Here is a 12,175-nt window from a genome sequence, read left to right as displayed (position 1 = left end):
TGGCTTGAGCAGGGGGACCTTGCACGCGCTGCAGGATTTTAATCCATGACAACGTACTGTGTTGCTATTGGTAACCTTTGAGACTGTGATCCCAGCTCTCTTCAGGTCATTGACCAGGTCCTCCCATGTAGTTCTGATCTGATCCCTCACCTTTCTCATGAGATTGATAGTCATCTTAAGTTTCTTCCATTTTCTAATAATTGTGCCAACAGTTGTTGCCTTCTCACCAAGCTGCTTGCCTATTGTCCTGCAGCCCATCCCAGCTTTGTGCAGGTTTAAAATTTTGTCCCTGGTGTCCTTAGACAGCTCTTGCCCATGGTGGAGAGGTTGGAGTCTGATTGAGTGAGTGTGCGGACAAATGTCTTTTATACAGGTAACGAGTGGAGGATAGGAGGGCTTCTTAAAGACGAACAGGTCTGTGAGAGCCAGAATTCTTATTGGTTGGTAGGTGATTAAATACTTATTTCATGAAATAAAATACAATTTAATTATTTAATAATCATACAATGTGATTTTCTGGATTTTTTTAGATTCCGTCTCTCACAGTTGAAGTGTTACCTACGATGAAAATTACAGACCTCTCCATTCTTTGTAAGTGGGAAAACTTGCAAAATCGGCATTGTATCAAATACTTATTTTCCCCACTGTGTGTAGTTGCAGTGTAGTTATATATGATATTAATATTTAGATTTTATGGAAACATAAGGTTCATGCTGATAAATCAGTGGCTTTTTAAAAACATGTTGATATTTTAAATCCACTCCATGAATATTATTTACAATGAAATCAAAGCAGCAGCTCATGCAGAGGGAGACCCCGTCATATTTGTTTTCTGCCACGCCCAATCTCCTGTGGCACTGACAGCGCCTCATTGGTTTTGACAAAAACACAACATGTTGTCACAGCAAACAAAGCTGGCGTGCAATCCTGTACCGTAAAAACCAGCCTCCATTTTGTCTTTGAGGCGAGGCGTCAAACGCTGGCATGAGGCGTCAAAGAAAGTGAGACAACAAAAGCAGCATGGAGGGAGTCATACTGCCGGTCGGGCTGTGTCTTATATGAAAATGACGAGAGTGACAGGAAGTCTTCATTAATGCTTTGTGAGCGCTGAGGATGACGAATGGGAGACGACTCCACTGAAGTTTAGTTAAAAACAGCCTCCTAAAATGGTAGATTGTTAAAAAGTAGTTTGCCTAGTTTGCATCACAGTCAGCACATTTTAAAAGTACAGCTCATATTTACTCATATTTTCTATATTCAATCACCAAATTTGTCAAATGCAAAAGACAAGTTGACAAGCTGTTTCTATTTAAGGTTTTCTCTCATACCTTAATATTGAGACTGAGGAGAATCTGCATTTTATGTTTTCTCAAATATTTGCATCTTACGACTCGTGTAAACAGACTGGCTTACAGCATCATTAGCTGTGGAAGTGTATTGCACTTTTAATCTTAACACCTGGGAATTAATCTGCACAATGGCAGGTTTAAATCTGGAGTTTTTCCTGTTTTCATCTGTGTTGGAGCATTATGTTGACTGTTCCTTTAAAAAGAAATAAAAACTCTAATTTTTCAGCCACTCATAAAAAATAAGATGCTGCAGCACTAATAACTAAGAAATTGGAGATTACCAGTACCTTCTCAAAGTACCAGCACTAATTCTCTGTGCTCTGCCTGTTGCTTCAAGAGGCTACAGATAACTTCAAATGAGGAGAGAAAGTGCACACAGGGTTTTCTGCTCCAGGAAAAATCCCCAAGGCAACCCTGACAGGAAACTGGAGCAGATTTCTCCACACAGTCGAGGAGTTTTAGTGGGCATGTGACTGTAATTCCTCTCTATTGTTGCCCCCTGAAGCACCAGACAGACTACTGTGGGTGGTCCTCCCACTGTAAACTCATCTTTTGCCTCCTCCGGCCGCTGGCCGCTGGCCCGGCAGGTGCTTTTTGTTCACAGCGAGACACACAACATGTCTTTTTTATGATGCTGCCTTATTTTACAAGCACTTAAACAATGTGTTAACTTGATTCCCTGTGCGGTCCCGTCAGGACAGCAGAAGCTGCCGTTAAAAAGGTAGGAAGCTTTAATGATGATAAACTTGTGCCATCACTTCATTCATATTGGTGTGGGCATCCATTTCCATTATCAGTGACCAGCGAACGCACTGTGTGTCTCTACCTGTGACATCCTTCATGTGCCTGTCCCATCTGTGGTTTGTACTTTTTGTGTGGTTTGAACATCTGACAGCAAAACTGTGATCCATGAACATGAAATACTCCTATTACAAGGTGAATGTGAAGAACTATCAAGGTGATGTTGTGTTTAAACAGACTTTGTTGTATTTATAGTACTGAGATACTTTACCGTGAACTTGAATTAACATCATCAAAGTTTTAAATTGGTGCAATTTCATCCGTTGTGCGTATTTGTTAGTAAAACTCATTCAGCATCCCTAAAACATCTTTTAAGTGCTTAAAACAGCAACTGTCCACACATGAATAATAGTTTATCTTTGTTCTGCTTTTACACTGTGATTTTTTCTGGATAAAAACCACATGGTGCCAACATTTTATACTGATTCAAACTGCTGCTGGTGTGTTTTTATCCAATCAAAAACTGCTCCATTTCCTGCAGCAGATCCCAAAAATCATCTATTCATTTAAATATTTGCACAAACTACACCTCGAATAAAAAGTGATGACACTTTGCAGCCATCTAAAAGACTTAGGGGGCAGAGAAGTGTCTCTGTCTCTCTATAACTGTGGCACTCACACACAGGGACAACAGGCCCTCATGCAGGGCAGACGGGACAGTTTAAAACAGGCGACTACACATATCACATTTCAACCTTTAATGTGGTAAAAAAGTTCTAGAACTGGGGTTCAGCTGTTTCCATGCAGCAACCATGCATATTGCAAACATAATGATGTAAATTTTTATTTTAAGCTGCATTTCATCTGCTGAACATATTTCATGTGTAGAACTTCTGCTTGAGGACCATCAGCCCAGTATTAATGCTGTGTTTTCATTCCATTTTTCAGGATTAATAGATAAAGTTTGAACTTACAGAAAATCATCAACTGACTGAACCAGTTTCACTATCTGTAGCATTTAGCTTCCTGGTAGTGCACCTCACCCTCATGTTTAAGCATTTAACTGACACTTTGGCCGCCATGCAGAAAAGATCTGAAGAAATAACGGCTGATGGGAGAGGCAGAAGTGATCAGTTTTATTCTGATACATGAGCAAGTTGTGGCCGAGGTGGATATGAGATGTTCTCCTTAGAGCTGGTTTGACAGTTGCTCCTGCTGTTGTTCAAAAGGTCATCATGCATGTGTGTGTTCGACCCGCTGACCCCTTGTTTTCTTCTCTAGGATTTTGCCTTGCTGCCTGAGAAAGACAAGACACTCCTTGTCGAAGGGGGGGTGACGCTCAGCGGCGGACAAAAGGCTCGCCTCGGCCTGGCCAGGTACTCCCTGTCAGCACGCCTCATTCACACCCTCGTATCTGTCAGCGCAGACCACCTCTGCTGATCAGTCATCATAACAATCCTTAGCCATCCTTCATGTGACCATGGACAAACCAACAAAAATAGAACATGACTCAGGATTTGAGTCATCCTCCCAATTGATGAAGAGCTGTTAAAAGCTCTGAAAAGATAAACACAGCAAGTAATGAGTTGTTTTGCGGTTTTTTAGACGTCAGCAGTTTGATTATGTTATGTTTCAGTTCCCTTTGTAGTTTTCAGAAGGACGTTAACGTCCTGGTGTGTAGGATGTGGAGGCACCTAGAGGTGAAGCTGGAGACTGCAACCAGCTGAACGCCCCTTGCCTCACCCTCCCATACAGCTGAAAGGCGCTCTCTAGTGCTAGTGTTTGGTTTGTCCGTCATTGGCTACTGTAGAAACATGGCAGCGCAACATGGCGAAGCTCAAGAGCTCATTCAAAGGTACTGAAAACACAGTGATTCTTATTGTCAGGTGGTTATACGCTCATGAAAATGTACTAATTTCTGCCAATAGATCCCCTGAGATCATACACATTGAACCTTTAACATGCCAACATTTCAGCTGCTCCACATTATGTTAATGAAGACAGCAACTCATAGAAAATAAGTGACTGAAGGATACACCCAGCAGCGTGTTTTCCTGCACACACGCTGTCATTCACAATGAATGACTTCAATCTCAGTACCATAAACTAATCACTGTTATCTGTATCGTAATCACCAGCACTTCGTCGGTAAGAGGTCCCGTCCTTTGTAAGACAATAAAAACACTTGCTGAATATCTGGGTTTTGATGTCACTGGCAGTGCTACAAGTGTCAGCGCTCCGTTCCAAACGGTGTAAAGAATCAAGCCTGCACTGTTCACACTCATAACCTGCCAAAGCTGATCCCAGAAGTCATCACCTATCACTCTTATCTGTTTGTCTGCCGGCACTAACTTTTGTCTTTTATGGCTTCCCGTTGTAATGACGAGTGCTTTCTGCGGCCTCAGGGGAGCTTTATGGCTCCATTAAATCTGTGTTGAGATTACAGCAGTCAGACGCTCTCATGTTCCCATGCATTATTTATTGGTGAATGGTCCTGAAATCAATTTGCTGCCACACACTGGTTTTTGACTTCTTCCGTAACTGTAAACACTCACTGGGATTGATTTACCTCCACAGAGACTCCGCTTCCTCATTTACTCTTTTGATAAGGTTTTCTGTTGATTTCCTTTATTATTTCTCCTTTTTACCTTTATTTGTGTTTTCTCCCCCAGGGCTGTGTATAAAGATGCAGACCTCTACCTGCTGGACGCACCTTTCACCCACCTGGACATTGTAACAGAGAAAGAGATCTTTGAGAAGTGTGTATCCCAACAGAGAGTCTTTGATGTTGAGGAGGTGGGGGTGGTTGAGCTGCAGTTTAAGTTCAAGGTGAAAGTTATCTCTTGTGTCAGACACGCTGGGGTTAGTGAGTTATGGCTGCTTCATCAAACTGTAACCTTCTCAGGAAATGGAATTTTTTTTTTTTCTTAAGTCCAGCAAAATTGAATTATCCTTTGATGAAGTGTCGATTTTGGCAATCTTTCAGAGGGGAGAAGAATTTTGGTTAAGTAGTCAAAGCCTGAACACAGTCGCAGCAGTAGGCACCGAGAGTTCATTAGTTGTTGCTTGTTTATTTTCTTCACAATCCTCATTTTCTGTATCGCTGCACAGATGTGTCTGTAAACTTATGGCCTCCAAGACGCGCATTGTGGTCACCAGTAAGTTGGAGCATCTGAAACGAGCTGACAAAATCCTCCTTCTGCACAACGGAGACTGCTACTTCTACGGCACCTTCTCGGAGCTGCAGGCCCAGCGGCCGGACTTCAGCTCCCTCCTCCTCGGCCTGCAAGCTTATGACAACATCAATGCAGAGCGACGCAGCTCCATCCTCACAGAAACCCTCCGTAGGGTCTCCATCGATGAAACCGCCGGCTTCCGTGGCACAGAGCCAATCCGCCAGTCCTTCCGCCAGCCACCTCCTCCAATAATCGTCTCTGGATCCCAAGGCCATCCAGGAGGGGATGGCTACCCAGAAAAACGCAAACAGTCCCTCATCCTCAGTCCTCTGGCGGCGGCTCGCAAGTTCTCCTTCATCGGGAACTCCCAACAGGCCACAAATACTCCCCAGACGGTGGAGGACGGGGTCCGTGAACTCTCTGAGAGGAAATTCTCTGTCGTGCCTGAGGATGATCAAGTAGAGGAGGTGCTCCCCAGGGGGAACTTATACCACCATGGGCTACAGCACTTTAATGGACAGCGGCGCCAGTCTGTCCTGGCATTCATCACCAGCTCTCAGGGGCAGGAGCGCAGGGAGCAGATACAGTCCTCCTTCAGAAAAAAGCTGTCCATCACACCGCAGTGCGAGTTGGCGTCCGAGTTGGACATTTACGCCCGCCGCTTGTCCAAGGACAGTGTCTATGATATCAGTGAGGAAGTGGACGAAGAGGACATGGAGGTAGAGCTTTGTGAGACCCTTTTCAAGACATGTTAGAGTTTATCTTTAGAATGAACATCCACAAAATGTCCTTGATCTTGTAGCTTAGTAGGGTCTGTGTGGTAAAAGAGTTTTGTGTCTTCACAGCAATGCTTCGCCGATGAACGTGAGAACATCTTTGAAACTACTTCATGGAGCACTTACCTGCGCTACATCACCACCAACAAGAGCTTAGTCTACGTCCTAATTTTCATCCTCTTTGTCTTTGTCATTGAGGTAAAATCACCTCCATTTTCATTTTTTTTTTTAAATTATTATGTGAATTTAATCAACGCTAAATGTTTTTTCTTTCCACCACCAGGTTGCTGGTTCAGTCATTGGCATTTTCCTCATCACTGAGTAAGTGTCATGTTTTATGAGAGACCCTGAGACTACATCTGTGCCAGCGTTGTTTATGGTTCAAACTGTGATCTGTTTCATCCTCAATCCTTTGCGCTGTCCTTCCAGCACGATCTGGAGGGATGGTGCCAACCCTTCATCACCCAACTACATCGACGAGCAGCACCCCAACGCCTCGTCGCCCCCCGTCCACCTGGCAGTCATCGTCACACCGACCAGCGCTTACTACATCATCTACATCTATGTGGCCACGTCGGAGAGCGTGCTGGCCTTGGGATTCTTCAGGGGTCTCCCATTAGTGCACACTTTACTCACGGTGTCCAAAAGACTGCATGAACAGATGCTTAGTGCTGTAATACGAGCCCCCATGGCCATACTCAACACTATGAAAACAGGTGATTCTCAGTTTACTTTTACATTTAGAAAAAAAAATTGTCATTGAAATATTGTCGTAGAGTCACTGCAGTGCCTGACTTTTTCTTAATTTCTTCCAGGCCGGATCATGAACAGATTCACCAAGGACATGGCCACCATAGATGACATGCTGCCTCTGGTGCTGTTTGACCTCATACAGGTATTTAACCATCACAAAGATAATAAGGATATATAACATCACTCTGCCACTAGTTCCTGCATTTACAATGACAGTATTCTCACCTCCACTTCAAACATGGCATAAATGTTGTGGAAAATGTGGAAAATGTAGCCGAATGTGAGGCTGATGTTTGCTGACTCCCATCTGTAACCAGCTTTAGCTCACGTGGCTCATGTTTCTTTTGAATGTTGCACTGACGCTCACTCAGGTTTTAAAGAAAGGAAACAAATCCAGACTTCTTTTATTCAGACATGTGTCCCTGTTAGCTTACCTCAGCCGCTCATCATGCTTTTTTTCCCCCCTTCACACCAGCTGACACTGATTGTTACGGGCGCCATCTTCACTGTGTCCATCATGCGACCTTACATCTTCATCGCCGCAATCCCATTGGCTGTCATCTTCATAATCCTCCGAAAGTACTTCTTACGAACTGGACAGCAGCTCAAGCTACTGGAGGCTGAAGGTGAGGGGGCAGGGAATAGGAACAGTGCAATGACAAGCAAAGACATACTGAACCAATTCTTCTCACTGTAGCATTGTGTGGAGAGAAGAAGAAGAAAAACATATATTTGTAATACATAAATCCAATCAAAATATGGCAAAATTTATAAATTAGCTGCCACATGATGGATATATTTCATTGAATTTAGCAAATGCCATCTTAAATTTTTAATATGGATTAAGAAATTTGCATCTGTTACTTAAAAATGCATTCAGAATGCATTTAGATGTATTTCAAATTTGTTTAAACTTAAAGCTTGATAAACCTTTTAATATGTATATATGTAACTTAATTCTGCAGAATATGTTTTGTCTATAAATGCAGAAATCAATGTTCTCTTACACTGCTGTGCATTAGAAAAATATGGCAGTAAATTTGTAAAATGGGTCTTGCTGATGTTTTTGAAGGAGGCTGTCTTGCTGAAGTATCCTTGAGTAACTTATTCCTGAAGATTAATAAATTCTGCATTTTTATTTCTCTTCATCCATCCATTATCTATACCGCCTATCCCTTTCGGGGTTGCGGGGGGCTGGAGCCTATCCCAGCTACAATGGGCGAGAGGCGGGGTACACCCTGAACCGGTCGCCAGCCGATTGCAGTTTTATTTCTCTTTTACTTGAAAATATAATCAGATTTAGAGTTAAGAAGCAGGACAGCAGGCAGAAAAGGGATCGCAGGAGTTCAAATGTTCAGGAGTAAAAGTGAGTAACATGAAGCCAAGAGAGCGAACAGAGGAAGCGAGATTTGGGCGCGACGCCACAGTCATTGTAGCTGCCCGTCAGCAGGCAGAGCTGGTGGATGGCCCAGGGCCAAGGGGGCAAAGGTCAGGCTGAAGAACAAAAACATGACAGAGGAAGAATTGAAGGAGAGGACGGATGGGCTGCCGCAGAGGGGCGGGAACAGTGAGGCGTGTGAATAACATAACCGTTATCCTCCAATCAGCAAAGAGTTTGGTATCAATGTGGAAACAGTTTTAAAAGCTTTTACGTATTAGACTTTTTTCTCCTCGTTTGAGCCCCTCTGTGACATCAGTGGATTTGTGGGGGTGCATCTGGAGGACAAACTCTTTAACTACCACGAGTGAGAGTGAGAGTCTTATAATGGGGAATGTGGGATGCAGAAATGAGAATCTGCTTTGTCCAGTTTTCCTCCAGTTCAAACAGGGAGATGTTATGCACTTATAAACCGAAACTGGGATTGTTGCAACGGGGGGTTGAGCTGCAGGAGGCAGTTTCAGTCAGCACAATCAGACACTTCAGTAGAAAGTTCATCATCTTAGTAGAGCCTGATTGTCTCTGCCGCTGTGCTCCAGTCCGTTGCTTCACACATAGCAACCCTAACCCCTCTTAAAGCATAAGAGACATTTAAGAAGAAGTGCCAAAATACTCAGTATTCATTGCACATTACTCTGTTGTGCTAAGATTTAGCTTTGGAGTTCAGCAGCTTGGTGGATCGAGGCTGGAGGACACGATGACTTCAGATGCTTTGATTTGCAGTTTGGTACACAGACTCCTCCTCCTGACAGCAGAAGGTCGAGTTCAGAGAAGAGGAGGTGTTGACAGTCTGCAGTGATTTCTGTTGCTTGTTTCATGGCTGCCTTCTCAAAAAGGCTCTGTGCTGACATTCTTCCCTTCCTGTTACCTTCCTCGCTGTTTTGTGCACACCGGAAAGCCGGCTTGTCAGCTGCAGCATTAGGTTGCCAAACCGTGCTGTAATTCTGCATCTGATGATGTTTTCTCAGATCGCCTGGTGGAACATAAACATGGTCTGGCTGCTCGCTCATTCAGCCTCATTCTGCAATTCAGAATAAGCATGTATTTACAGAAATCAGAGGCTGCTGTGATTGTGAAAATTGCATTTTCCATTAAAAAGGTCTTAAAAAGCTTACATTTAACTCCATTAATCCTGCAGAATCCTTGCTATTACTTGATAATATTAATGATCTACAAAGAGATTTTTTAAATTCCAGTTAAATTCTAATCTCATATAGAAATTAATACAAAAACTACGTAATTTAAAGTTTTATGATATATATCAAGATGCTAAAAAAAACACGAGAGCACGGCACATCAGCCTCAGTGTTGAAGTGCAGCTCTGTGCAGCCATATAGTGAAAAAACACCTCACTGGACTGCTGACGAAGATGCCACTCTGTGTTTTTTGGACTTCCCGTGTACGTTCTCGACTCTGCCGCTGAATGTGTGCACCGGCGATGGCAGCAGGGTGTTTCCGTAGCCGCTCAGAGCACGCCAGGGTCAGAGAGATGATCCGAGCCGGGATTTCCTCCAACCCCATCCTGGTGTCGCTGCCTCTGGAGTTGCAAGTCCCTCAAATGATTATTAAAGTGTTTTTGCTTTTTGGCAGCATTGTTTTGTTTACATTACTAAAAGGAAAGTCCAAAAGTCCAACTGAACAGTTTTATTATTGAAAGCAGAGAGAAGATTTGAAGCTTCAGTTCAGCTGTGCCACCACTGATCCGGTGGAGTTAGAAGTGAAGGAGTCAGGGTGTGAAAACTGTTATGTTCATTTTAAAATGGTTACTGATGAATATACAAGCTACAGCATATCTAACATCTACATCATATCTGCTCTCCTGCAGCTCGTAGCCCCATCTTCTCCCACCTCATCATCTCACTGAAGGGCTTATGGACAATTCGGGCGTTTGGGCGTCAGACCTACTTTGAGACGCTCTTCCACAAGGCGCTGAACACTCACACGGCCACCTGGTTCCACTACCTGGCCACGCTGCGGTGGTTCCTGTTTCGCTGTGACATGATCTTCGTCCTGTTCTTCACCGCCGCCGCCTTCATCGCTGTGGGAACCAACCGTGAGTGACAGATGACTGGTTGCATGTATAGATTGCATAGTTTTTAGACTGATTTATTAAGCATTCTGCAGCACGGCCTTGTATAGCAAAATGCACGCTGTTGTCCCTTTATGCAACTCACAAAACAACGACCAGTTTTTATGGTGGCGTGTGGAGGTTAAAGCATCACAGCCTGAGGAAAGAAGCTGCTCTGTAGTCTGGTGATATGACAGCAGATAATTCTGTATCGCTTGTCAGGCGGCAGCAGGGGGAACAGGATGTGGTTGGGGTGGGCATGTCTTTTAGCTTAGTCACTGATATCACTCATGCTCGTTAGCTGTGTGCCAATTATGTTTCGGGGTGGTTTGGATCACCTGCTGCAGAGCAATCCTACTTTCATCTGGTGCTTTGGAGCCATTTCACAGATGTCAGTCATTGAGGTAAATTGAGGTATTTGCCTCCAAATCTGCCACCAAGCAAATACAGTGGAGGTCACAGAATTTCACCTGTGGTGCTCAAAGCATTGAAACACATAATACCACTACTAAAGCACTCTCTTTCTCTAGAGTTTTTCTCAATATTTTCAACAAAACAGACCTATTTTCATTTTGGGGGAAAGTTTCTGAGGTGAATACGTCAAAAGCCAATTAAACTGAAACGATCTACCTGGCTAGAAACCAGTAACGAGTACGAGGAGAAAATGGGTTTGTAGGATTTGGATGAAAACTGACTCTTTACCACAAATAATCAAAATAACACAGTTGAATGGTTTTCATATTACAGCAGTAATTTACGCTCCAAATGAGGTGAAACTGAGTGAGTATCATTGAATGAATGAGAGCAGCAGTTTACACACATAAAACCCAGGAAGGAACATCTTAGTGAGTAAACACCTTTTTATTTTCCATGGGGCTGATCGTGTGAAGGAGCCTCGGTGTTATCTGCATGTGACAGCGTGTCAAGTCTGATATCAGGGTCATAACTGCTGGAATGCCACAGGATAAAATATCATGTACAAAAGAAAGCGTGTGTGCATGTGTGTGTGTACTTGTGTTTCCCATTTAATCAAACGCATACAAATAAACGTGCTGTTGCGTCATAGCCTGTCATTATGCTGAGAGCACATTTAAGGGTCATTTCACAGCTCATTAGTTTCCAATAGAGCCAGTAGCTGAGCTGCAATACCTGAGTGCTGCTCTGACATCAAAGAGCAGCTCAGATTGACATTATTGATGAGTGTGTGTGTGCGTGTGTTTGTGTGTGTGTGTGTGTGTGTGTGTGTGTGTGTGTGTGTGTGTGTGTGTGTGTGTGTGTGTGTGTGTGTGTGTGTGTGTGTTTGCTTGCACTCTGCAGAGGACAAGCCTGGGGAGATTGGCATCATCGTGGCCCTGGCCATGCTCATCCTGGGGACTTTCCAGTGGGCTGTCATCACCAGCATCACTGTGGACGGACTGGTATGCGGTTCACATACATGAAAATCCATCATCGCAGCAACACGTGACTTACATTAACATACCAGACAAGCAGTGGCCAGTGAACAGTGTGTCAAGTGCTACAAACACGCACATCACAGCAGGTTTTTGCTGAACGTGTATGGGTTTGTTTTTTAACACCTGTGTCAGCAACCAGATCTGTGCAGCACTTTCATGCCCATCTGGTGCTCTACCCTTGTCACATCTCCCCACAACACTCCAATTCCTCGTTCATTAAACCAATTCCCTGTCGAAGTTCGCAAGCAGTTCAGAGCTCTGGTGCTCCGACATGCTTGAGGATCCTGACATCACTCCTCTCGGTCACCTCGGCTCTGATCCCAGAGTCGAGGAATGAACTCCCTGTACATGTTCTGCTGCAGACTGAAGATTCACCTTTTCAGACGACACCTCCACAGCCCTCACCACCTCTGACTTCTG

General features: G+C 43.9%; 1 protein-coding gene across 1 annotated transcript in view; it reads left to right on the top strand.

Moving 5' to 3' along the window:
• The window catches only part of cftr (CF transmembrane conductance regulator), a 33,944-nt gene that overhangs the window by 15,854 nt on the left and 5,915 nt on the right, over positions 1-12,175 (top strand). The window contains exons 12-21 of the mRNA XM_070972802.1: positions 3,372-3,466; positions 4,763-4,849; positions 5,202-5,985; positions 6,112-6,240; positions 6,326-6,363; positions 6,472-6,758; positions 6,858-6,937; positions 7,271-7,421; positions 10,059-10,286; positions 11,619-11,719. Of these exons, the coding sequence (XP_070828903.1) occupies positions 3,372-3,466; positions 4,763-4,849; positions 5,202-5,985; positions 6,112-6,240; positions 6,326-6,363; positions 6,472-6,758; positions 6,858-6,937; positions 7,271-7,421; positions 10,059-10,286; positions 11,619-11,719 (1,980 nt within the window). The remainder of the gene's footprint in view (positions 1-3,371; positions 3,467-4,762; positions 4,850-5,201; positions 5,986-6,111; positions 6,241-6,325; positions 6,364-6,471; positions 6,759-6,857; positions 6,938-7,270; positions 7,422-10,058; positions 10,287-11,618; positions 11,720-12,175) is intronic.

The sequence above is a fragment of the Chaetodon trifascialis genome, chromosome 10, assembly GCF_039877785.1.
Source record: "Chaetodon trifascialis isolate fChaTrf1 chromosome 10, fChaTrf1.hap1, whole genome shotgun sequence".
Classification (NCBI taxonomy): domain Eukaryota; kingdom Metazoa; phylum Chordata; class Actinopteri; order Chaetodontiformes; family Chaetodontidae; genus Chaetodon; species Chaetodon trifascialis.
This window is presented reverse-complemented; position numbering and strand designations above follow the sequence as displayed.